At 41.6% G+C, this 27,677-nt stretch overlaps 1 protein-coding gene across 1 annotated transcript; it reads left to right on the top strand.

Moving 5' to 3' along the window:
* Window positions 1–492: 492 nt before the first annotated feature.
* GTF2H1 (general transcription factor IIH subunit 1) lies at window positions 493–26,335 on the top strand. Its single transcript, XM_034061954.1, has 15 exons — window positions 493–704; window positions 4,749–4,917; window positions 6,843–7,035; window positions 9,445–9,607; window positions 11,270–11,363; window positions 12,103–12,252; window positions 13,095–13,174; window positions 14,478–14,605; window positions 15,746–15,833; window positions 17,140–17,225; window positions 18,027–18,144; window positions 18,994–19,084; window positions 21,919–22,034; window positions 22,895–22,987; window positions 23,611–26,335. Exons 2-15 carry the CDS (start codon window positions 4,764–4,766, stop codon window positions 23,695–23,697), a joined length of 1,641 nt encoding a protein of 546 aa, XP_033917845.1. The 5' UTR covers window positions 493–704; window positions 4,749–4,763; the 3' UTR covers window positions 23,698–26,335.
* The last annotated feature ends 1,342 nt before the right edge of the window (window positions 26,336–27,677 follow it).

Here is a 27,677-nt window from a genome sequence, read left to right on the forward strand (position 1 = left end):
TCGCCCCGCGCGTTACCTCACGGCCGCCCCCGCTCCGCGGCCCCGCCCCCAAGCACAGAGGCACGTGACGAGCGGGAGGGGCGGGGGCGGGAGGCAGCTCGGGGTAACGTCACGCCGGGTGCGCCCGTGCGGGAGGAAGCTGCGTCACGCGCGCCCGCCTGCCCCGGCCACGTGACGCTGACGCGCCGCGCCCCCTCCCGCCGCGGGCCGTTGCCGAGGGGAGGCCCCTCCCCCGCAGCGCGGTGGCGGCGGCGCCGCCGACCTGGGACAGGAGCACCGGGGCCGATGGCGGGGGACGAGCGGGGCCCGCGTACCGCGGGGCCGGGTGAGGGCGGGGGACGGGGGTGGCCGGGAGCGGCGGGGAGGAGGGGGGGGGGCGGTGGCGGCGCTGTTTACTGCATCGTCACTCCCCCCTCCGGCCTCTACTGTCATGGCGACGGGGGAGGGGCCGTCACGTGAGAGCGGAGGAGGAGGGAGGGGTGCGGGCCCGCACCACGTGACCGCAGGGGACGCGCCGCGAAGGCCCGCTCCACGGTCACGTGAGGCGGGTTCCATTCCCCTCCTAGCGCCTCACGGCTTATTCCGGTCACGTGGCCTCCCCCTGCCCGCCCCATGGCCCCGGCCGCAGCCCGACCCCCGTAGCGGCCGCTCCCGCCCCGGGCCCCTCCCGCCGGCCGCCGCCGGCAGCCAGCACCGGCCGCACGGTAAGGAGCGCGCAGGCGCGGGGCTGGGGAGGCGCCGGTGCTGGGCATTGTCTGTGGGGGGGCAGCGGGTCCGATCCTTCCCACGGCCGCGGTGCTCGGCGGTCCTGAGCCTGCCGCTGTGCCTCCGTACCCGTCCCGGCTGTGGCTGTTAACGGTGGTGGTCTGGCTGGCCGCGGGTGCCGTAGGGACGGGACCGGCAGGCGCGGCTGCAGCCACCGGCATGTGCCCCGTGGGGAGAGGAGGCAGTTCTCCGCCGGCCGGATCGCGGCGGGGGCAGTGGGCTTCACCCGAGCGCTGGGCGCCGGGTGCGGGCGATGGACAAAGAGGTGTCCTCGCAGCGCCTTCCCAGGCAGTGGCCACCGTCTGCCAGGGCCGCCAGGAGCAGGACAGAGCCCCGGCAGTGCCCGACCGGGGCCGAGCAGGATGTCCTCGGGCACGTTTCGCTGCAGGCAGAAACGCTGTATGAAGCACAGGTGATGCGGATCGCGGAGGAATGCCGAATCGACCCTTCAGATGGGCTCAGGGGCACAAACCTCATGTGGATTCCCTGAGCTTATCGCGATGCTTGCCGGTATCCAAGACAAATAGCACTTAGCAGCTCCCAACGTTCCCGTGGGCTGTATTCCACTGGCAGGCCCGGTGCTGCCCCTCGGGGTGCTGCTCTGCCGGCTCCCGGCCCCACCCAAACTGTCAGAGTTCTGCTGCCTACCTGTGCCACTGCGGTTCGGTCTGGACCATTAGCGTGGATACTGTGCTGTTCCCTGCAGGGAGTGGAAACCTAGCAGCAGGGCCTGCATCAGCTCTGTCAGAGCTTGCCTGCCTGCCTGTACCTACTGTGACTGCATCAGAAGTATTACAATATGTAAATGTTTCCTTTATTTCTGATTAGAGCTCAACAAAACCACATGGGAAGAGACTGGAGTGAAATGCTGGTAGTGGAGAGCATTCAGAACAGGTGTTATAAGGAACAGACAAGAGAGGTACCTGATTTTAAAAGCAGTTAGAAAGAGTTGCTGCATTAAGAGGAAGGGCAGCTGTTGGAATTGGACAGTATTTCCAGAAGTTCTGTCCACTCTCATAGAGCTGGGAGGCTGTAGGTGGGTGAGCAAACAGGAGGACCTCCTGTTGACTTTTTATGCCAATACTGAGACTTCCTGAAAGACCCTGCCAGTTGTAAACTGCACCTGAGATTAATACCCTCAAGGTATGGTTGATGACAGGTCATACCTCATGGGGTAGGGCTACGGATTGATCCAAGTGTTTTCGAGAACCCCTCATCATCATTTTAAAAGCTCTGCTGCTGGAGAATTCAAAATCAGGCGTTCCTGACCTTCCTGTTCTGGGAGATACTGACAGCAGAGCAATACCTGTCTTCCAAAGTCTGCAGCTAAAGAACTCTAATGCTTCTGGGTTTAGCAGCAAGTTAACGTTATAGTTAATGCTGTAAAATAACAGAATTTCTCTGTGTGCACATTTCAGTTCTTGCCCCTTTGAGCAGCAGTGTCTTCATCCACAGTACTGATTCTTGGAAACTCGAGGTATTAAATATAGAGGTTAGAAGATTTGGGCAGGCACAAACAGACCATTGATGGTTCTCAACTGACTGCACAGTGAGCACTAAGTATCCAAAAAGAAAAAAATGGTGTTCTGTTGTGTCCTTGGTGAGGACATGCCCTTACCGTGTGCAGTTGATAGGGGAGCATCCTCATGCTTTTTTAGCAGCTAGGTGAGATTTCTGTTTTAGAAGTTTCCCTGTACTACTTATAACAAGAAGCCATTTTGTTTTCATTAGTGAGAGGTGGTAACTTTCCTCTTTTTTTTTATTCTTTCTGATGTACTCTTCAAAAGGCAGCTGGGGTTTTCTCCATTTTGGGTATAGCTTAGTGAGCTTGTGAGTTATATCATCCTACTGCCACTGTAAATTACTGCATGAAAAGGGGTGCAGAGCAATGACACAAATAAGAACAGCTGTGAGCTAGTGTGTTCACCCTCCCAGAAAGTAGAATGAGCTTCTCCTGGGGTAATTGTAAGTTCACAGATTGCACACTGCAGGGTACTGTTCTAGAAGGTTGTGCTTGTAAAGGAGAAGTTGCTAGGTGCCGATTGTTGTCTTCTGTAGTAGAAGGACTGGTTGTAGGTGGGTGAAATAGCATGGTAGAAAAGCAGAGCAACTTGCATCAGAATGAGGCTATGGAAACACTTTGCCTTTTCTCTCTGTTCAGTACAGGTTTATTTGTTTTCATTCTGTGGCTTTGTCTCTATTGCATTGGGTAATAATGACCTTAAATGACTGTAAAGTAATAAAGGGAGAAAAAAGTCAAAATCCTTACTCTTGCATATATTGATCTCTGTGTGTGTGTATATATACGTACTTATATATAAAAATATATATATAGATTATGTGTATATTACATGTATATATTGGTTACGTATAACGTGTATGTGTATATATATGATCCTTAGTCTTGCATATATTGTTTATTAGTCTGTGGCCAGCTGCCTTTTCCCAGTAAAGAACCTGATGAGAGGCTACAGACATGCAACTGGAAACTATAAAATGGTAGAGTGAATAGCACTGGAAGAGAATGATGATGCTGGGGAGACTGTAAAGCATTATGCTAGGAAATGGTCCTGAGATCATGCCGTACAATTTTCTTAGAGGGAGAAATATTAGCAGGGCTGCTCTGAATGTGGCACAACTTGTTCCAGTGACTGCTGCAGTAGTGCTGATGTGCAACCCCACATTCAGCTCAGCATCACTGAAATCTCTGGCAAAGCTTTGGAGGACTGAAATGATGGAGTGAACCCTAAGCGCCATTAAGTCTTTATATTCAGTATTTTTACTTAACCAATTTCAGAGATGGGTATGCAAGACTTGCTGAAGAGAATGTTCTGCTGCTGTCCAGGTTGTCACAGTAAATATCCTACCTTGCTGCTATTTGGTTCTTTGGTTTTTTAAGATACCTACTAGTAGTGCAATAGCTGATGCAGATTGTTGATGGAAGTTTGATGTGGACCTCAGCAAATATTACAGGTATTCTAAAGCACATGAAACATAGAATGATAGAATGGTTTGGGTTGGAAAGAACCTTATGGTCATCTAAGTTCCAATCCCCCTGCCATGGACAGGGACACACCACACTAGCCCATGTTGCCGAAGAACATGCATATCAGCATTTGAACAGTGTTTCATGTATTGACAGTAAAGTTTATGATGTACAAAATACAGCAGTTGGACAGACTAAACATTTATAGCGAACGTACAAAAGATGGAATCTTTTGATAGGTATATGACAGTATGTTCATAGAATGTGGTGATACTTGCGATATCCTTTATCTCTTGAGAAATTTAAGGCTATGGACTCAACTTGCAGAGAGAAATGATAGTGACTGCTGTGGGGAGAAAATGCAAAAGGCTTGTTGATGTGAGACTGGCGACAGAATTACCACTGTGATGAAATAGATGTAACATTAGTCCCTCGGACTTTGGAGGAGATGGACGGGCAACTGCCCAGCTGGAATAGAGTGTGCAAAACATTGTTCTAGCCCACCACGGTAAGAACAGGAGTGTAGCTGGGCTACTTTAGCACAGAGAACTGCTATTTTTCACATACGTTGTATCCTTCCCTTTTCTGAAATGACTTGACATCTGCCATTCACACTGAAGAAGACCATTGCTGCCAAATGCCAGAGGAGATTTGGAATTTTTGCCATTTCTGTGCTTGAGTATCCTGAACTTGAAAAAAACAGTAAAGGAACATTAAACCAGGAAAATTTTGTTATTGGTTTAAGATTTGCAGGTCTTTTACTGAAACAAAGGCAGTATCAGCAATAAGGTGAATTATTTAGGTATCTGGCAGTATTTTATTTAAATAAATTTCCTGCTTGCACTTACAGAGGGAAGCATGTTTATCTGGAGTATTTCAAAAATGATGTAGGCATTAACAAGTAAATGTGGGTGTAATACTTGATACATATAGGAGTATTGAAAGAGTTACAGCAAATATAATTATACTAACCAGCTCAACTGTATGTTTTTAATAGCTCCTTACAGCCACAATGGCAACATCATCTGAAGAAGTGTTACTGATTGTAAAGAAGGTACGCCAGAAGAAGCAGGATGGAGCTCTCTACCTTATGGCTGAAAGGATAGCATGGGCACCTGAAGGCAAAGACCGATTCACAGTCAGCCATATGTATGCAGACATAAAATGTAAGTGGACACTTTCCCTATTCCAGCTTCAGTAAGGAGTATTCTGATAAACATTTAAATACAACCCAAAGCATATTTGCCATAAAACACTTGCAGATAAGTTAGGAAGGTTAAAAGGGTCTGAAACTTTGACTAGGTTATTCTGTGTAGCAGCAGAGGTCAGTGAATGCTGAAGTATCACTCAATTTATTAAGAATGCTACTACAGGACTTCTGTAGTTTCCAGCTAACTTATACTGCATTCACCACTAAATTTTGATAAACTTCTGCAATAAATTAAACAGAGAAATAATCCATGCCATCTGCTTGTGGAGGGAAGGGTGGGAGGAGGGTTGAGGGAGAGTATAGGATTTTCAAGGTCTAACACAAACTGACATGTCATCTGTTAAACTATGCATCTAAAGCTGTTCCAATTTTCATATAAAATGAACCTCGCTGTTTTATTTTCATTCAGTAGATATAGCTTCAGAAGCACTAGCTTCTGTAGCTTGGCCTAACTGGTATCATTCTGATGAAGTGTTTGCTGTTGCAGTAGCAGAGTACTTGCAAGTCAGAACTGAACAGTAAATGTCTATAGCACGCTGCCTTTCTGGCTCCAGTTAGTGCTCGTATTCCATGTGCTGTAATGCCGAAGAAGGAATAAAAATGAAGTTGTATGTGTCACTTGGTAAAGGTTTAATGATTATTGCTGTTTAAAGTTATATACAAGTACTGCAGCATGATCAAAAATGTGTGCGAAGAATCAGACCTAACACGCTGTTTTCTTAAATAGAGATGTAGTAAGGCGTTTGAAAGCTCTGTTCACCTCAGGTAATCATCTTTGTGAAGGTTCTGTTTAGCCATTTACTTAGACTTCATCAGCTTATATTTTAAAAGTGTACATATATAGGCATTGAAGTCAACTTAGATGAAAGATGCTCTTTTTTGTCATCTTAAATTAAAAAATGGGGGGAGATATTTGTAAGTTTGTGATAGCAATGATGATTCAGTGGTGACATCTGGTTCCTGTCTCCCAGTTGCACTGGAGAAAGGGGTAAGAGTCAAAGTTAAGTTAGTGCCATTTGCAGTGCTACACTGAAGTCAGTATAGCACCACAGTACATAAAAGCAGTTGTTCTAGTCTTTGCTCCCTCTGGTTATGAGAAAGGAAGCAGGAGTTAGTGTTCTTTTTTGAGTTATGAGGCTGTAATAGCACATTGGAGGCATTGGTGATCAACTCTGGGAGCACTAGTAGCTAAATGTGCTTACCACACCACTTCAGACCAGTGTACCTTTACTGTCAATAGGCATGGTGTTACCCCACCTTGCATCTGCTTTCTTACTACTTTTCTGGAAAAGCTGGAAAAACAAAAGGGGGTCACTTTTCAGTTGATTGGTTCCTTGGTTGGGTGCTATGGTTTAGTGTGAGGTGTCCCTGCCCATGGCAGGGGGGTTGGAACTTGGTGATCTTAAGGTCCTTTCCAACCCTAACTATTCTATGATTCTGTGTTGCACAAATACTAACACTCATACAAGAAAGAGAACAGGAAGAAGTGGAAAGGAGGAATGAGGTTGTAGCCTTTCAGCAGCAGCCTGGTCTGATACTGGGCTAAAGTGTCCAGGTGATGACAGTATAATTTGCAGCAGTTTTCTAATGGAAGATGTGGGGAATACAAAGATAAATGAGGGCTCCTGAGCAGTAGCTGAAGGATACTGAACAGTAGACTGCTGGTGTCTGTGTCTTATGTTTTAGAGTGAACAAGGTGCTGTGTTCAAACTAATTTAAGGGGAAGACTATGTTCCACTTTTATGGCTGGAATTCACACACAGGATAATGGTATTTAATTGGATGATGAGGATAACTGCTTATAAGCAAATACTCTAGGGAAGAGTGTTCCTTGTATAAGCTTACTGTCTGTGGCTAATTAATACTCTCTGTGTAATCTAGGCCAGAAAATCAGTCCAGAAGGTAAAGCTAAAATTCAGCTTCAGCTAGTGCTGCATGCAGGGGACACAACCAACTTTCACTTCTCCAATGAAAGCACAGCAGTGAAGGAGCGAGATGCAGTAAAGGATCTTCTTCAACAACTGTTGCCCAAGTTCAAAAGGAAAGCTAATAAAGAACTTGAGGAGAAGAACAGGTAAAGGGAAAGGAACCTTAATGTTGGTTTTGCTTGGATTTTTTTGTTTGGTTGTTTTTGGGTTTTTTTTAGTTGTTACCTAACTAGTGTGTTTTTGCTAACAGTTGTTATTGCAACATTGTTAGTGATACAGCATTCGTTTTCCTAGTATAAATCTCACCACTTCCAATTTAGAGGCAGTTCACTTAGAATTACATAACTATGACATGTTGAGACTATACCTGTGTTCTTAGTGACATGTTCTTGAGGTGTAAAGGCAGCCAACCTAGCTGCCACCCAGTCTGTTGTCTGTGCCTATGAGGCAAAAGCACCCAACTGGCAGTCTGTCTCCTTAGTCTCTTAAGTATATATGTATCAGCTAGAAAGTCTACTTTAAAGATTTTTTTTCTTCTTTTCCAGAAGTTCTCACCTTTGATTTGTGATTTCCTTCCCTTCTCCCTCCTCGCTGTATGACCTCTCTCCCCTCAAATCTTTCCTGGTGTTTTAGATGCTTTACTAAATTGCTAGGTGTTTCCATGCTGCATCACTTGAGATGCAGTAGTGTGTGACTTGGGATACAGGTTGTTTATTCTAAAAATGTTTGAGAAGACGTTTGGGGCCAAAGCACTTTTCCCAAAAGGGCTTTTAAGATACACTTCTGTTCCTCTAAAATACTTGTGTTAAACCAGTCCTTGTGGCCATAGAGCATGCTTACACTTCTCTGCATCTCCCCAGATGAGTTTCGCTTTATTCTAGCATCTGCTGTGAATCCTCTATCTACTCCCTTCCATTTCCAGAGACTGTTCTAGCTTTGAACTTGGGTAAGTTAAAGCTAGATTTTTTTAAAACCTAGGAACATTGCTCATTGGGCAGGTAGGGTCTTTACAAGGAGATTTGCCAGCAGAAGGGCAAGAGGCTTGTGCAGGAGCTCTGCCACATGCAGGTTTAACTGTTTCTAGTACTGCAGGGACCACAAGGCTCTACAGCAGTGCAGACTGCTTTGGCATTATCACCATACTAGTTTCCTTATACTATGTGCCTTATTTTTGACTTTTAATGCTGATTGTATGGGCAGTCTTAGCTCTGGATCTTTGTATCCTTAAATGAGATTTTACAGTATTATGCTATGTGGCAATAAGAGCTTTCCTAGTTAGAGGGAAGGCAGAATCTTTGCACATACTCAGTCACAGTCTGTTATTTTGATGATTAGAAGTCTAGTCACAGGGCTTCGTTAGCTTAATTTTCAACCGAAAGGCGAAAAAGGGATACTACATCCAGAGTCCCTATGGCTCTTCCTCCATTTATTGATATGTAAGGGTCAGGAATAATTAAAATAAGACTGCTTCCTGCTGCACTAATTTGTAAAAATGGCCACTAATTCATATTTGTACCAACAAGAAAAACTGGAAAAACCATGGTGGTTAAAATAAATAGGGATGTCCTGCACAAAGTTTTGTTTTCCACCTCATCCTACTTCATCCTTAGAGCAGCTACAGACTCATTCAGTGCAGATTGCAGTTTATCCGTGTTCTTCCCTGGACCATTTACTAGGTATTCATAAGATTCCTGTTTTTGTTTGTTTGCAAATGATCAAGACCCTTAAGTACAGGTCAAAGATCATTGAGGTTATTGGCTGATTATGAACACATGCATGTTTCCCTGAAAATAGCCTGGTGGGTCTCAAATCAAGTACGCAGCTGTCTGGAAAACTGCTTGAATTAAGTTTCAGCTGCGTACATTCTTTGCATTTTGGATAGTAAGGGTGATACCTTATATTTGGATGATAACTTTTGCAAACATTATTCCCTGGTGGAAGTAGTGACACTGAATGTTTCTGTAGCAGTTGTGCTGCGTGTCGTAGTTAAGTGATGGAGATCTACTGTCACCAGCAGAAACACAAATAAACAAACAACTCAGGATAATATGTATTTTAGGTACCTTATCCCTCATGTTTTGCTGCGTGTGCTCTTGCAATAGAAGAGAGACATGTAACTACAGAATTTTAAGATATGAAATAGGAATTGGACAGTGCTGAAATCTCTTCCTGCCCCATGAGAACATTGTTACAGAAGTTCAGGAAATTTCATTGTGCTTTTACAGTTCAGGAGACTCCAGTCCTGGATATATGCAAAGACACAAGAGCACCACAGAATATCAGGATAAGATGTTAATCCCATATTAACTTTTTCCTAGGCATTATTGTTCTCTAGCATTTAATACTATTCCTTAAACATTTCTTTTTAGCCCTGAAATCTTTTAGGACGAATACAGCTATGGATGTTGCTTGCTTACACAGTCTTGTTAACAAATGCACAGCATTTTGAAAGAAAAGTTGGTTTCTGTTCCTTTTGTGAACTCATGTTAGTTATGGAAATCCTAGTGACTTAATTCTGCAGTATTTCAATTCTGTTCAATACATTCTTTTACCAGAATGCTGCAAGAAGATCCTGTTTTGTTTCAGCTCTATAAAGACCTTGTTGTGAGCCAAGTAATCAGTGCTGAAGAATTCTGGGCCAACCGTTTAAGCCTGAATTCAGGGGATAATTCTGCAGGACCTAGTAAGCAGGATGTGGGCATCTCTGCAGCATTTCTGGTATGTTGAACCTCTCTAACTTAAAGGATTTTAGAGCAAACAAACTGGGGAAGGTGTTCCGAGTTCTGTTCAAGTACTTTATTCCCATATACTTTAATAATGTTCATTCCTGGTTCCTTCACATATTTCCACACGTTGGCAAGAATATTGCAATCATAAAGGAGGAAAAAGAACAGAAGGTTTGAGTTGCAGATCTGCAACCTCAACATTTTGGCAATTTAATCTGCTCAATCTGAACTTTAAATTGACAATAGGCCGTTGTTCTTTATACTTCTGCCTCCTGTTAAACAGGAATAAGGGTAAACTTACAGTCACTAGGTTACATTGTATTAACGCTAAAGTTCAAGAGTATCTCTGCTGCAGCATTGACAAACATAAATGAAGCTGCAGAGATTTTCCACGCAAACAGTTTTATTCTCTCCCCATTTTTTAATTAAACCAGTACATGCTTTCAGCTACTTGAAGAGCAGCTTGTATGTATGAAAACTTGTTTTCTCTCTCTTTTTCCATCTTTGTTATGTTGCCCATTTGTAGAAACCATGCCTCAGTAATCTCAATGCATTCTGAAAAGTAACCGAGGTACAATCTTTAGATTCCTCCCACAGATGTATTTCTACTTCTGCAACAGAATGAATACATACTATGACTCTCTAGTGGAATCCCATTTCCACCTTTGTAATGACTGCACACACATCACGGGTTTGGGAGGGAAACAGGAGGTGGGAGCAGCTTTATGACTTAGCTGCTATACTTGTTTTTTCCCACCTAGAAGTACCTGAATCATTTACCAAATGAACTTGATGGCTCTGATTTCCTCTCTCTCATTATTCTTATACCTTGACAATAAAAAAGCACAGCACCACACCCACTGAGGCTTTCAAAACTGAAACTTTCTTAAATAACTGCTTGTGTTTGCGTACTCTACATTTGTGGAAAAGAATTTAATGTATCTGTGTGCTAGTTCCAGTTAAAATAACTGTCTGGCTCTGCTCAGAATGAGTGTTTCTCTAGGAAGAAGTTGGGACAAAACCTAGAATTTAGATGTACAGGATAAGGAAGAAAAGAAGGCAGCTTATGCAATCATGTACTTTTTCCTGTTATTGAGAATTGGTCTGAGCACTTGCTTGCTCCACAGCTTCCTAAAGAGATCACTGAGATCTAACTTGCAATCTGACTGAGGCTTACCCTCAATTTCTAAATTCATTGCTATTTGTCAGTTATATGGAGATGCTTTCAGTGTGTAAGCAAATAAGGTATGAGAACCGTAAATCCTTTTTTGTCACTTCACTATCATCCCTGAATATTCACTACTAGCTGAATTGTTGCACACACAGTAATGGATTAAGCGTATGTAGTAAACATGCCTATTTTTACTGTGAAACAAGAATATATTAAACTAAGCACACATTCTTTTGACTGATAGAATGGTCTTTGCTTTTCATCTTCTGAAACTTACAATCTACTTGTAGAATTTTGCCTTTAAGTGGAAAATGTAGTAATTCTAAAAATACCTATTTATAATCAAATATGCTGTGGATTATTGGAGGAAGAAGATTATTTTATCTGCAGCAGAATTTGACTGCAAGATACTAGTTTTTTCCTTCTCCAGTTACAGAGGCACTCAGACATGACTGGTTTTCTTCTCTGTATGCTTTTTCTTAGGCTGATGTACGGCCTCAAACAGATGGCTGCAATGGTCTGCGGTATAATTTGACTTCAGATATCATTGAATCCATATTTCGAACATACCCTGCAGGTAAGAATAGAGCTTTATGAAACAAATACATTTAAGATTTGGTTTGTTTGGGGTTTTTTACCATCTTGCTGGGGGAAGACTGAAATGTTAGTCTGAGCCTGAAAATACAAAACGCCATATATTCAGTCTTCTAGATGATTTTCCCTACCTTGTTTGAGGGATGGGAAGAAACATGTGTTAAAACATGCATTTGAAATGAAAATGTGATTTTGTTAAATGAAAACATTTTAACTTGTACATTGAACTTTCGGTTGTTTGGGATTTTGGTTTGTTCTGGGGGGGGGAGGAGGGGTTGGTGGTTTGGGTTTGTTTTTTTTTCTTTAGATTGTGAGTAGGTGTTTGGTTCCCGTGTACTCTCCTACTCAGAATTTCAATTAATTGTTATTTTCCATTAAACCACTTTTGGGAAGAAAATAATCTGATTTCCATCATCCCTCTGCACTATATTGGATTACTAGAATTCTGGCAAATCCAGCTTCTTGTGTGTGTGCAGTTCAAATTAAGAGTATTCAGACCACTGTTATGTGCGTTTATTTCAAAGTATTAGCTAGCATTGCAGGGCATAAAAGGAGTACCTGTTTGCTTATGCTTAACTACTGTGTTCCCTTAGTTTAGTAGGAATGAATGAAAGCAGAATTAGACAAAAAATGAGGAAGGAAGCAAGCAAGGAAATTTTAGCCTAAAATACCCTACTAAGATTTGCAGATCAGTTTGCAATCACTGCTGGTTTTGTTCACAGTAAAAATGAAATATGCAGAAAATGTTCCACATAACATGACAGAGAAGGAATTCTGGACACGATTTTTTCAGTCTCATTATTTCCATCGGGACAGGCTCAATACAGGCTCAAAAGACCTCTTTACGGAGTGTGCCAAACTGGATGAAAAAGGTAAGCTTTTTGACTTTGTGCAATAGGCTGCAGCAGTCTTAGCTGCCTCATAGACCCCAACACTCAAGAAGTCTGTCTAGTAAATCTAGCAAAGCTGAAGTTTTCTTACATTTGTTTACTAGAAATGTTTGTCAAACTGTGAAGTGAAAGGTCCAGATGGCCACTGAAAGTTAGCTGTAGCTTTGGATTCTCAGCATGCTTCATGGAGAGTGCCTTCCTTGAAACACAGTAGCCTTTGGAGAGTGGTAGCACTAGAAACCAGCTTTATTACAACTCATGCAATGAAAATCTGTGATAAATTCTATTATGTGCTATCATGCTAGATTGATTATTCTGTGCCATCAGTTGCTGTGGAATAATTTTGTTTATGTAAGGCTTCGTTCTGTGGTATGTGCACAACTTAGAGCACATACAGCTTTTGTTACAGATCAGTTTTTAGTAATAGTCAAATATGGATCTTGTTTAAAATTTTCCAGAGGAGTTGTTCTCTGTCAGCTTTTTTAATGTGAAATCTTGAAATACTATCTGACATAAGTTTTTATGGAACTTCTGAGGTAGGTTTGTAATGATACAGATACGTGCAGAGTTGAGATCACTTAACACCATTCCTTAATACGTATTCTGGCTCATGAAATCCATAGCCCTACACAAGTAAAAGCTATTGCCAGATATAAATTGCCATTCTGCCCAAGACAACAAAATAGTGCCAAAATTAGAAGAAACACACAACTAAGGCTTCCCAGTTCCCATATTAATATAACTAACAGAACTAATCAAATATAATCTAATAATCCCTATATTAGATACAGGTTTTAATGATTTTTTTCCTTTGTTTTACACAGGGTTAAAAGCAATGGTGTCTCAAGGAGTAAAAAACCCCCTGATAGATTTAACAGCTTTGGATGATTACACATTAGATGAAGTAAGTAGTTGCCAAAAAAGACCCCCCAAAGCCCCCACCCAACCCCCACCTTAGCTTCATTTAAGGAAAAAGAGGGTCCCTCTCCTCTTAAAATAACTACAAATGCAAATTATAAACCACATCACTTACTAGGGTTCTGCAATGGTTGGGTAGTCAACATTTACACAGTTGCACATGTGTGTGTATAAAGAAAGGAGGACTGCCCAATGGTCCTGTATGTCTCCTGTCTGCCTTGGTGTGCTGGCTATAAAAGCAGGAATTCCCTTTTTTAAAGAATTATTATTTCATTTTGATGGTTTGGTTTTGGTTTTTCTTGTCTGAAGTGGACATTCTGTTTTCTTCCTGCCTTTTAGAAGCTGTGAAAACGTACAGAAAGTAACACGAAATGAAAAAGTCTTTGCATTTGTTCTCATTTTAAACATGGCTATTTGCTTGATTCAGCTTAATTTTAAGGACACATTATACAGTTTTCTTTGTTTAGCTTTAAATACCATCTTTTGCTAAATGTATTACTAACTTGAACTGTTCCATTACCAGCCTCCAAGTACAAATTAAAACAATTTTTATAAATGGTGTACCATAATGTGAAAATACCTAAAAATGTGCTTTTCTGCAGTTGATCTAACTTAAACTTTGGAGTTTTAACCAATGATGCTGCATTTCTAAGTTGGTTTTGTTTTTTGTAAGAATTGTACAAAGCCAACAGTCTGGAATTGGACCAGGAGTTTAGGCTAGGTATGTCTGAATTGCTGTGCAAACTGCCCTGCTTTCTTTTTGAGGCTGGTTAACTGCAGGCATGAAACTGCACATGGGGCAAAGCAAGTTGCCTTTACCCACCTGGCAACCAAGGAACACTGACAGTATTAAGGCTTGGAGCTTTTTGAATTCCCAGTGACACTGCATCCTCCTGACAGGTGTCATTTAGCCTGTGGGCTACTGTTGTCCCACAGACTTGTAAAAAGAGGTCAACAAAACAGTTTCTACATCAGTGCCTGTCAGTTTCATGCAGGTGATCCTCACATTTTTAAGCTAGTTCTAGTTTTATTTATAACTAGACCACAGTCTTACAAAACAATTTTTTTTCTTCTCTCAGACACTTAAACTGCCCAGTGTTAGCAGAATAAAATAGTCTATGGAGATTTTTCAAAGTACATAATGTGATGTTGGAGCTAGGCAAGAAAATACTGCTTCCCATGATGAGGCAGTTTCACTCAGTAGCGCTCAGAGGAGGTGATATGCAAGATTCCTGACTCAGTCCTTCTGGTTTTGGGGCAGGAGGTAGCTAATGTTGTTTTCTTTGTAGGAATATGTTGCTTCTATGGCCTCTACATCAAATGCCTCAAAATCTGCTAGAGAAAGTAGCACCACTGCCATTATAAAACGCTTTAATCATCATAGTGCCATGGTCCTTGCAGCTGGCCTCAGGAAACAGTAAGTTTCACTCTCTCTTAAAAGCTGGTTTGTAACAAATTTTAAGGAATTTCCAAAATGAAACTAAGTCTTCAGTTACACATCCAACCTTTTCTTGTAATTTTTATGAATGAAATATTTCACTCTAGAAATGAAAATACCTTTATGTTCCATTTTACTTTAAAAGTTTTTCTGAGATGACAAATGCTAGTTTTAGCTGAGTTGCCATACAAAGCAGATGAAAAAAGGAAAGGATGTTTCTGCCTTAGTTCTCCATCCCTGGTGAAGGCTGCAGAAACAGTATTCCGTTTGCTGTGTGGAGGGGAGGCCTGGCATAGGGAGTCCCTACTGCCTGCCTTCCAGGAGCAGGTCTGCTGAGGCTTCTTGTAGTGGGGTGTATGGACATAAGCAAAGGAGGAAGCAAAAGAACAGTGTGGCATAGGTGGATCAGATGAAAGATTCCTCTCTTGTGCAGTACCTTGCCCCAGACTAAAAAGAAAAGAACAACCAGGTGGTTCAGTATATTTGCAGTGAACTTCATGAATGAAACTTCTTCAAAGAAGAATGAAATAGGCTTGATGTGAAGTCTGCTTTACAAGTGGTTTAGACAAACATCAAAGGATTCCTACTTTTCCCAAATCCTGCAGACCTTATCTGTGATAAATCCTAATACCTTCTGTCTAGCTGTGCTGCGTCACGTTGTTATTTTGTCTAACTGGACATTGGACCTTTAACGATCTCTTCCATGTAATGTGTGTTCCAGTTCAGAAAGGCAAAACAATAGCTCTCATTCTGCAACAGTAGTATCTCAGGGCTCCATATCTCTGCTAACACCTGGTTGACATAAGTGTGTATGCAAAATGTTTCTAATTTAGTCGTGATTTTGCTGTGTCCCACTTGCATTGCTGGCATGTTATTTCCAAGAGGGAGAATCACCCTCCCCTGCTGTTGAATTTCCCTCTTGACAAACAGGGTTATTTGAGGAGTTGGTTCTCTCTGTCTAGATCAGCTGCTAGAAATGAAGACATAAGGGGGAAAAAAGTTGACATATAGTATGTGAACATGCATATAAAATTTTTGAAACAGATGTATTTACTTTGCCTCTAGCTTGTATCTTAAGTTTCCCGTGAGGTATTCTTAATGCTGTTTCTCTATTTTAAGAGAAGCACAAAATGACCATTTCAGTGAGACCAGCAGTACGGATGGAAACTCCAGGGATTCAGATTTCTTTCAGCCACCAATTAAAAAGGTATAACATTAGCTGATGCAATTCTAATTGAATGAAACTGGAAGCTGTCTGTCAGAAAGTTGCTAAAGGTTGCTTACTTGTTTTATGATGCATCTAACATGATTTGGCTTTGCTTAGAAGTATATAGAAAAAGAACCTGAGGGGCTGTAAGTAGTTTTGTACTCTTAGTAAACACAAATAAATTACACCTTGAAGTATTGCTGTTTATCTCTCCAGTAGTGCCTAGCGAAAGTAAAAAATTTCCAAGGTGCTTCTGGTTGGACCCAGAAATCTGTTTTTTTCCATATGGTGCATTTCTGGTTTTGCCCAACTCCTCCTTTGCCTTTCTGCCAAATGCTGGAAAAATTCTAGAGAACATCCATCTGAAAGAGGTCGTGGTGTTCAGGCACCAATACTAACCTATCAAATGTATCATTTGTAAAGGGGATGATTAAACTGGCACATTACAGCCTTCATCCTAAGGTCATAAGCTGAAATTAAGTTAAACTCAAAGCATAATCATGCCTCATACACTGAAATATGGGGCAACAGCTTGTTTTAGACTAAGTATAGCAGCTCACGAAGTGGAAGAGAGTATTGTAATTGCTGCAAAACTGGATTGAATACTCTTGCTAGAGTTGACAGCCCAAATAGAACATGTGAAGGGGACTTAAAACCTGCATATGTTGTGAGAAAAGGTGGTAGAATACACGTTATTAAGTGTAGTTAGTCAACTGCTTTGACTTTCCTGAAAACTGCAGTTTTCACTGGAGAGAAAACGATACACCAGGACTAGAATAAATGGGATGAAAAGAGGAGAAAGTAGAAGATTTCAAAAATAGGTTTTTCATTGTACAAAGTGTAATAACCACTGTGCTGGTATCTCTCACTACTAATGCTCCAGCTGTACAGTCAACAGATAGCTTGTGTAATTGTTAGGGGTTTAGTCTTACACTCTTGTACACTGCTTAGTCTTATACTCCTTACAGCCATTAAAGTATTACTGTTTCTGCTAAGCTAGAGCTAGATGGACATAGAGAGCACAAAGAATGATCTATATACAGTAGAACGTATTTTGAAGTGGCAGAGTCTGCACGTTTTGGCCAGAACCTGCAGGAAAAGCACTAGTGCCAAGACTTCCAACGTGCACCCTTTAAGCAATGTTGGGCACTGCTCCCTCTGGAGGATAAACGTGAATCATTCCACACTTTGGTTTTCCCTAAGGTTTTAGTAACTACTGCTCAAACTCAGCGAACTGGAAAAAAACACTAGATGCATCAGACTGTATCCTCATTAGTGATGTGTATAATTATTTGGCTTATTTTAGGTGAAATTGCAGGAGGCCATTGAATATGAAGATTTATCAAAGAATAATAGCATTAAAACTATTGCACTAAACTTGAAGTCTGATAGGTAAGTTAAAATACACATGGTTATTTCGGCATATTCAGTACAGGTCTCTCATCACAGCCTGCACAGAATAAGCTGGTGTAGTCTCTACTGTGCCACATTCAAGTGTGTTTAGGCTAAGCTTAAAAACCTATTATGAACTTCTGCATAAACCAGCTTCCAAGTAATTCCCATTTACATTTGTATTTTTATTTCATCTTGCTTTCCAGCAAGCTAAGTCTCTGTAAGCCTGTTTGAAGAGCTTTGACTTGGTAATTTCTTTGAAAGGCTAAAAGACCTGCATTCACACTTCAGCACTTTCTTGTAGCTTACAGTGGAAAAATGTGTTACTTGTGAAAATATACTCAGTTCCAAGGAAAATCCACTCCCAGGGGAAAAAAAGAGTTTGAACTGCTCGTTGGTCTGTTTTTATAGTAACAGTTTTCTAGACTTTTTGAGTTGGAAAACCATAAATGGAACTTCAGAAAAGAAGTGATACTAACTGTGCTCAGTTTCAATCCAAAGTGGCATGAATTCCCCTACTCTAATAATACTCCCAGAACTCAGTGGCACAGATAGCGTATTAGCAAAGTGATACTCAGAGATTCAACAACAGAAACTCCTATTTTGCTGTCATACCATCCCTGACCCAACTTCTTCCGATGTGGCAATATATTTTACTTTGTCAATAAATAAGATTTAGATAGTAATGTCAACAATTATAAAGCATCTAAAACTGGAAACATTTGAAGACCTGTCCACCGAGTTTGGCCTCTATTTTACCAACACTCCTATTAATACATTTTATCTTTTCTCACCTCACAGGTATTATCATGGTCCAACTCCAATTCAATCACAGCAATATGCAACCAGTCAGGATATAATTAATTCTTTTAATAGTATTAGGCAAGAAATGGAAGCATATGTACCCAAACTAACTCAGGTATGGAAGAATACTAAAAAAAATACCCTTCTTGATGTTAGCATCTTGAGTTCTGTGTAATTTTGTGCCTCCTGTCTACTGGAATATTAATTTTTCAGGGCAGACTTAATTATCTCCAATAGTTTCATGTTATCCAATTTATTTTACAACTTTAGGCAATACCTTTTGAGTTACTGAGTTTAAAATCTAAACAACAGGGACCTGATACTCTTGAGTTATAGTCTACTGTTACCATGTTCTTTGAGGAAATGGTAAAAGGTAGAAAGTAGTAAAGCAGGACAGTTATGCAACATGAAACACAGGTCAATATTATTGATCCCATCCCCTGAAGTTTAGTATGTAATGGTCTTAAGAGGTCCATAGTAAGCAAACTTATAACTGAACAGGTCTTTCGCTCCTAAATGCACTTAGGTAGGATGTAGATCTCACTGTGGGCTACAGAGAAGCTGTCTTCTGGCAACTGGAGTGCAGCACAGCCCGGTAGCCTGTCTCCCAGCCAGTATCTGAACTTCCTCAGTTAGTTAAACCCAGATTTGGCCTGATGTAAAGCAGCCACAAATGCAAATGTGTCACATTTTTGTACAGTAATTCTCTGTCTCATTTCAAAGTAGCTAAATAGCCAGTTCATATACTAGGTAAAGAAAAGGTTTGCTTGTCTGTAACTAATTGGAGACCTTTCACTGAAAATGTGAGCTTATAGTACTTGAAAATACTGAGCAGACTCTTCATCAGAACTTCCACTGTATCTGCTCAACTGTATCTTTGCCATTGGAGTTCAAATACAATTCATTTTAAAAAGATTTTGTTGGAGAAAGTGATATGAAGTAATTGTTCCCTCTCTCCCTTCAGGTCCTTTCAAGTGCTGATGCTGCTAGCACTATTGCAGCCCTGTCACCTGGAGGAGCACTTATGCAGGGTGGAACACAGCAAGCCATAAACCGTAAGGATTTAGGACATAAAATACTTATATCTTACTGCATTATACAGCAGTATCTGGCTTGCTGTTTCATCTGCCTCTTGGAATGTTACAATGATAAAGGAAATTATGGAAACATGCAGCTGGAATAATACTGGGCTACAGTAACAAACAAAAAGCAACAACCAAGCCACACCATGAAGGTGGTACTGGCTACACCACTGCTGAGGCAACTGAATGAGAGAAAATTGTACAAAGCAAGTGATGAAGGTTGCAGTTGATATCAAGTCCTCATATAGATAATGGGGTTTGCTTGTTCAGCATTTCTCTTTTCCAATTATTTTTTTCCTGGATTTTAGAAAATAAAGGCATACTCAGGGAGAGCTCTAAAGAAAGTGAGGTCAAAATAATTGTCTGGAACTAGGTTTTTTCTGCAGCCTGCATGTAAGATCCACAGCTTGCTGTGAAAAAGGACAACTTTCATGTAGTCTGCAAGGGCAAAACAGACAACACCTCCTTCTTACATCTCTTCAGCTATTCCCAAGTTCATTTCCTTTGCATTGCAGCAGATGAGTCCTTGTTCTCACAAGGCAGTGTTCATAACAGGTTTCCAGTTAACTTGTGTTACCTGGTGTAAAGAGCCACAGAAGCTAATGCAGACAGCTGAAAAAGCAAGTATAAGTTATTCATGGTACTGAAAGAAATGGAGTCAGTAAGCAGTAGTGAGGCTTGCTTACCCATCCCAGTTGACCTACTGGGTGCTGCAGTCTGTTTTGAGCTTGACCACCTTTTTCTTTTTTAATTTAAAAACCAGAACAGAAACAAACAAAACCAAACCCACAAACCCCAACCAAACAGAAACCAAACCCAGCCTCAACCCCAAGTTTGCCATTCACTGCTCAGTTAACTGTGCTCTGGTCATCCTCAATGACTGTGCGTTTTTTCTTTGTTTTTTATGATGGTGGTTCCCCCCTTCTCTTGAGCCCCATTGCCCTTTCTTCTTTAAGAGTATCTGGGATCAGTTCCTTGTTCCTGCCTGGATTTTTCATCTTCCACAGGCTGTGACCATATGCTCATTGCTGTTGTAAAAGAAAAGCTTGCAGTATCCACCACACCGTATTTAGTGCTGTGCTGTGAAGAGAACAAGATGCTGGTCCCAGAAGCAGTACTGCCACACCATTAGAACAGTACAAATATATTGCTTCTAATCCTGGATTAAGTTTTATATCCATTCTTTGGCTAACATATATCTCCCTATATATAACATACAAGCTTCTAACTATATAGTCATAAATGACTATATAGTCATAGACAGGGAATTACAGAGGAGTCAGTCTCACCTCTGTGCCTGGCAAAATCTGGGAGCAGATTCTCCTGGAAGGCATGCTAGGGCACGTGAAGAACAACAAGGTGCTTGGTGACAGCCAGCAGGGCTTCACTAAGGGGAAATCCTGCCTGACCAATTTGGTGGCTACTATGATGGGGCTACAGAAGTGATGGACAGGGGTAGAGCAGTTGACGTCATCTACCTGGACTTGTGCAAAGCATTTGACACTGTCCCACATGACATCCTTGACTCTAAATTAGAAAGACATCAATTTGATAGATGGACCACTCAGTGAATAAAGAACTGGCTGGATGGCCGCACGCAAAGAGTTGTGGTCAACGGTTCAATGTCCGGCTGGAGATCAGTAATGAGTGGTGTCCCTCAGGGATCGGTGCTGGGACAAGTCTTGTTCAACATCTTTGTTATTGACATGGATAATGGGATTGAGTGTGCCCTCAGCAAGTTTGCCGATGACACCAAGCTGTGTGGTTCGGTTGATCTGCTGGAGGGAAGGAGTGCCATCCAGAGGGACCTGGACACGCTTGTGAGGTGGGCTGATGCCAACCTCATGAAGTTTAACCATGCCAAGTGCAAGGTCCTACACCTGGGTTGTGACAATCCCAAGCACAGTTACAGGTTGGGCAGAGAAGAGATTCAGAGCAGCCCTGCAGAGAAGGACTTGGGGGTGTTGGTCAATGAGAAAATGAACATGAGCTGGCTGCAGTGTGTGCTTACAGCCCAGAAACCAACCATATTCTGGGCTGCATCAAAAGGAGTGTGACCAGCAGGTCAAAGGAGGTGATCCTGCCCCTCTACTCTGCTCTTGTGAGACCTCACTTGGAGCATTGTGTGCAGTTCTGGTGCCCTCAACATTAAAAGGGCATGGAACTGTTAGAACAAGTCCAGAGGAGGCCACGAGGATGATCAGGGACTGGAGCACCTCCTGTATGAAGATAGGCTGAGAAAGTTGGGGCTGTTCAGCCTGGAGAAGAGAAGGCTGCGTGGAGACCTCATAGCAGCCTTCCAGTGTCTGAAGGGGGCCTACAGGGATGCTGGAGAGGGACTCTTCATTAGGGACTGTAGTGATAGGACAAGGGGTAACGGGTTGAAACTTAAACAGCAGAGGTTTAGATTGGATATAAGGAAGAAATTCTTTACTGTTAGGGTGGTGAGGTACTGGAATGGGTTGCCCAGGGAGGTTGTGAATGCTCCATCCCTGGCAGTGTTCAAGGCCAGGCTGGATGAAGCCTTGGGTGATATGGTTTAGTGTGAGGTGTCCCTGTCCATGGGAGGGGGGTTGGAACTAGATGATCTTAAGGTCCTTTCCAACCCTAACTATTCAAGAGCTGACCTGTTCTAATACTGCTGATAGTCTTACTTCAGATGTAAGGCACCTCAGTGTTTCCTCCCAGCCAACCTTTCTGGAATTCTGGTAGCAATGTATATTGCTGGTCTCCTTCATTAGTCTTACATTCTCTTGTTTTCATATAATGGTTTTGAGTCATGCAACAAAATCTTTTTCCTGTTGCAGAGATGGTGCCAAATGACATTCAGTCTGAACTAAAACACTTGTATGTGGCAGTAGGGGAACTGCTACGACACTTCTGGTCCTGCTTTCCTGTTAATACGCCATTCCTAGAAGAAAAGGTAAGAACTTCCTAGTGTGGCCCTCATCACGATGTGGCCAGATCATGGTTTAGGGTGACTGCCATTAACTAATACGTATGCTTTAAATCAGTGCAGCAGTTACTTGTCCCTAGAACTGAAGATCAGCAATGTAAAATATTACCTTTTTTTTTTCAGCAGTTCTTTTGGCACTATTAAAATCAACCTTATGCCTGTTGGTGCCCTTCAGGAGCAGTTGTTGCAAGCTAATTTCAACAGAATGGTCAGCTATATTCTAGCTGCAGATCTCTCATTGCCAGTTTAAAACACACAAACTAAAGCCACCCGTCACCCACATTAAGACACCTCCACAGTGACAATTACAAGAAAATTTTCCTTATTCTTCTATCCATTGCAAAAACTACTCATTCATAGATTCAAAACATACACTGCCTTTTAGAACAAAGTTGCCTTTGAGGAGAGATGTCTGCTGCAACCAGGTATATGATTGTAACTATTTTTCTGTTGCTATTCTTTCTTTTGACCTCACGTGGATCACAAAGATAAAAATTTGCAGATATGTTGGATTTCGTGCTGCAAAACATGGCCTGAAAATTCATGGTGCAGTCTTTGCCTGAGGCAAAACCATGTTTTTATGACTATCTTCTCATAGTATTTATTGACAAAGTAATAATCATCATGGTGGCACATTGCACTCCCCTCAAAAATAAGTATGCAGTCCAGAATGAATCAACACTGATGCTTTAATAACTTCTTCAAACTACACATACTTAAAGTAGCCCCCAGGATTAGTTACGAGGAGTTTGGTTGGAGAACAGCTTGTTAAAAGAAAGAGAACTTCTGTGCAAAGTGATTATAATGTTGGTTTCTGTCTCTTTCAGGTTGTGAAAATGAAGAGCAACTTGGAAAGATTTCAGGTTGCAAAGCTCTGCCCATTCCAAGAAAAGATTCGGAGACAGTATTTAAGCACAAATGTAAGGGGAAAATACTCTTTAATTATGTGGGTGCTTATTAATAATTTGAATCATAATTATCAAGAGGATGATAGCTTTGTTATTTCTTAGGGCATTTAAGGCTTTTGTTAACTAGGAAATGGGCAGAGGGAGGTTGGGTACAGAGTTAAGCATGCCTCCTCTCCCTGCATAACTTTCTGAATGTTACCAAAAACTATCAAGAACTATAATTTAAAATTGCCCAAGTGAGAGAGCAAGAAGCAGAAGTCATAGAATCATAGAATATCATGTTTCACTTCTCACTTCCACCATGAAGTAGAACTGTAAGTTCAAAACTGTCTCACACCATGTGAGACTTGAAGTGGTCACAGACCACAGAGTAGATACTGGAGCAGACAGCAGAGTCAAGTGTCACTACTTCCCTGTGACCATCCCAGCTTAGTAGCTATCTGAACTGCTCCCTCTACAGATACTTTACAATAGAGCCTCAGGATCCTTTTTCTCTTTGTTTTGCATACCTCTGTGATTTTAGCAAGATTACTTCGACTGAATAAAAGGAAGAAGGCAACAGTATGTGATCAAAGGGAGGGGAGGGGATGTGTTTTCCAGTAGCTGGGACATTTAATTCCCTCTTAATGTTTCAGTTGGTAAGTCATATAGAAGAGATGCTGCAGACGGCCTACAATAAGTTCCATACATGGCAGTCCCGGCGTATGCTGAAGAAGACGTGAAAGTGCATGCTGTACAGGTTTGAGAGCAAAATCTGCAATAGGTATAGGAGTACAACCTGGCATATGTGCAGATCATGTAGTTGTTGCAGGAAGACCTGCAAGCTGCGGACTTCTGGAAATGATGCTAACTGAACTTGCACATTTTTGAAAAAGAACTGAGATTAAACTTGAAAATTAGGGAGAAAAACCAAGAAAGAACCAAAACAGAAGAGCCGAGGCGCAAAAATATTTAAAAGACACTGTTTACTGCAGTTACTCAGGAACTGCTTTTGATTTGCATAAAGAGCTGCTTTCATAAATAAAAAATTTAAAGAGGGTGTATTCATAAAAATCCATTTTTCCGTCTATTTTTTTTTAAGAAGTGTATGGCACAGGGTAGAGCTCAAAACCTTTCCTTCACTGGATTCTGACATTTTACTGAATTCTGTACTTTCTGCAACAGTTTAAGAATGATATTTTGAAGTACAGCTGAAGACTAGTTTTGCTTCAGACATCTGGGAGAGTGTAGCTGTTGGGAGACAAGTTTCTGCCATGTTTCCCCACCAAGTGGAAACGAGACATTGCACTGAAAGCTGTTTGTTGTCTGGGGTCCCTAAAGGCACATGGGGGCAAACTTTTGCCCAAAGTCTTGGATTTTTATGCAGAATTTTTCCAGCCATGGGTTTTACATGTTTTCCTTTGAGTGCAAGTGTGTGCTACTGCGGTTTTGGGGGTTTTTTTATGGTGGTATTGGTTCTGAGGAGAGAATGCATTTTTAAAAATGAAGTTAAATAAAGTTTCTTACAAAAGAAGGCATTTATTTTCAATTCTTAGACATTTTTTATTTCTTCTCCTAAGTCTGTTTTCCTTCACTCTTCCCTTTTGACTGTTACACTATTTTTGGCGAATTGATAATCATTGCAAAGAGAAAAATGTGTTATTTATCCAGTGTCCATAGATACTGGGAATCTGTGCCATACTTTGTTCCAAATAGAATCAGTTCACAGTTTCAGACCAACAGGTCTTGTATTAAATGTGACTTAAATGCAAAGTGAACCCATTATCTCTAATATATGCAGTTTAATGACATCCTTGTATTTTGTTGTCATCTTGACTGTACTAAAGCCCAGTATGGGCTACAGAATTTTTTTACTTCTGACTAAATGCGACTGTTAAGAGTATAAGATGCTTTTACTACAAAGACAAATCAGAGTGAGAGTGTGTGTTCAAAGCAAGCACAGCAGTGTTCAGCACGGCAGAAGAAATTCCCCTTAGCCTGCATGATGGCTTTAATATTAGATTTTGCCACCATTGGTATGAAGCTGAAACATGATATTGTGATGTTGGGTGGATAACTTGGAAATTCCTACAGAAGATGTATTTGTATAGCCAAGTCTGTGCTTGTTCTGTGCTGCTGCTCCATTTATGCAAGAAGGGTTTTTTTTCTTCAACTGGTGCGTGGAAATCAGCAGTTGCTTAACTTTTTTTTAATTATTATTTTTGTATAATGCTAATATTTTGGTAAAAGCTGAGTTTCAGTAAATGTCACTGTCTGCATCAAAATCCTGTTTGAAAATGTAATGCATATTGTTAAGCCTAGTTTTCCTGTCTGCTGCTGCAGATAGAGATACACGATACCTGCTCTGTGATGTTAATGTGGTTCTGCTACCAGAAATGACTGGGCTCAACAAGAGTTATTTTTGACAGGGTGAAAGTGTCATTAGGAATAAACAGATGTATGTACAGCAATTGGGGGATGAGGTGTATATCTTGTCAAGAGTTACCTCTTCTGATAAACTGTTTCTTTAAAATTTAGGTTTAGGGTATGGCTTCATTAAGCCTAATCCTCTTGTAAGAACCGGCAGCTCCCAGAAAGAAAGGGTAGTTTTGTTCTCCCCCACTCCAAAGCACTTAATCTAGCAATTCTGTGGCCAGATTTTAACTGTTTAGTGAAAGCTGTAACACCATTCATGATATCAGAGGGCTAGGTTCAAGAAAATACATCTGATTTATGTTGTAACTGTGCCTGAAGCTATGAACAACGCATTTGAGTATGAGACTGTACTGAGACTTCATTTAGAAGAAAAAAAATCATAGGAGGGTTTTGAATATTCACCTTGGATTTGAATCAGTATTTAGTGTTCCTGGAAAGACTGGGCAAGATGGTAGGCACAGTGGAAGTGGTTCAGTGCATCACAGGAGCATTTTGCAGTTCAAAGGACTGTTTATAATCATTATGGGGGATGGTGTTGCAATAGCTTTAAGTTATTATAGCGATATCAGGCTATCAAAATGGACCTTAATGAACAGAACTGGGGAGAAGGAAGAGGACTGATACTGAATTCAACAGTTTTGCCTACAGACTCCACAGGCAAGGCTGCTATGCACTTCATATTGCTTTTTCAGGTATTGTGGCAATAAGGCACAGGCCCCTCCTAAAGTAAAGGAGGTAAACTAAATATTCTTCTACATTGTTTTCCCCTTTTCTGTAGCATGGTCCAAAACCCAGATTCATTCCTTAAGTTTTGAAACTGAATCATCATGCATTATATTACTATTGGAATCTTTATACTGACTTGTATTTTTAATGAGAATTCATAAAACTTGTATCATTGGCATTGATCTAAGATTTGTAGAATAAACCCTACTGAATTCTAAACTGAAGTCTTCTCTAATGCTTAGGCTGTGTTTTCTCATGTTCAATTAAATCCCAAATGGGCTCCATTCAGGTCTAAATTGAGAGTGCTGGGTATAACACGAGCTCAGCTATCTCTTCATGCTGGTAGGAGAGGTCAGGAGCAAGAAGGCTACAATACAGTTACTGTTAAATTATTTCATTTTTAGGGGTTCTTTTTCTGCTGCATAGGGAATCTACACCACTACAAGTGCCACTGTCCTTCTGCTCCTGATCACACCAGTTTGTCTCAAAGGATTAGTACCCTGCTTGCTCCGTATATTGATTGAGCAGCTGTTGGCTCAGGAGAGCTGTACAGGCTGCTTTGTCAGCCACTCAGATCCAAGCTTTGCTAGTAATGGAGAAAGGATGACTTAAGCAGATACTAAGACCAGTCTGGCTCAGCCTACCTGTAGCCTGTAAATTTCAGCAGATTAAAATACTTAGATGCATCACAAAAAAGGCTGAGTTATATCTCTCTCAACAAGAGCTGTATCCCAGTCAAGGACAGAAAGTGACATCATTCACTGGAGCCATTCCTGCCAGTAGTTTCTTCCATGCTCACACAGTAGACCTCTAGACTATATAGAATCACAGAATAGTTAGGGTTGGAAAAGACCTTAATATCATCTAGTTCCAACCCCCCTGCCATGGGCAGGGACACCTCACACTAAACCATATCACCCAAGGCTTTGTCCAACCTGGCCTTGAGCACCACCAGAGATGGAGCATTCACAACCTCCCTGAGCAACCCATTCCAGTACCTCACCACCCTAACAGTAAAGAATTTCTTCCTTATATCCAATCTAAACTTCCCCTGTTTAAGTTTTAACCCATTACCCCTTGTCCTATCACTACAGTCTCTAACGAAGAGTCCCTCCCCAGCATCCCTATAGACCCCCTTCAGATACTGGAAGGCTGCTATGAGGTCTCCATGCAGCCTTCTCTTCTCCAGGCTGAACAGCCCCAACTTTCTCAGCCTGTCTCCATACAGGAGTTGCTCCAGTCCCCAATCATCCTCGTGGCCTCCTCTGGACTTGTTCCAACAGTTCCATGTCCTTTTTATGTTGAGGACACCAGAACTGCACACAATACTCCAAGTGAGGTCTCACGAGAGCAGAGTAGAGGGGCAGGATCACCTCCTTTGACCTGCTGGTCACACTCCTTTTGATGCAGCCCAGAATATGGTTGGTTTCTGGGCTGTAAGCACACACTGCAGCCGGCTCATGTTCATTTTCTCATTGACCAACACCCCCAAGTCCTTCTCTGCAGGGCTGCTCTGAATCTCTTCTCTGCCCAACCTGTAACTGTGCTTGGGATTGTCACA

Source organism: Melopsittacus undulatus, chromosome 4, assembly GCF_012275295.1.
Source record: "Melopsittacus undulatus isolate bMelUnd1 chromosome 4, bMelUnd1.mat.Z, whole genome shotgun sequence".
NCBI lineage: Eukaryota > Metazoa > Chordata > Aves > Psittaciformes > Psittaculidae > Melopsittacus > Melopsittacus undulatus.

Coding starts and splice junctions, on each gene's coding strand:
- GTF2H1 (XM_034061954.1), top strand. CDS start 4,764: ATGGCAACATCATCTGAAGAAGTGTTACTGATTGTAAAGAAGGTACGC. Junction 4,918..6,842: donor TATGTATGCAGACATAAAAT/GTAAGTGGACAC, acceptor TGTGTAATCTAG/GCCAGAAAATCAGTCCAGAA. Junction 18,145..18,993: donor ATGTACCCAAACTAACTCAG/GTATGGAAGAAT, acceptor CTCTCCCTTCAG/GTCCTTTCAAGTGCTGATGC.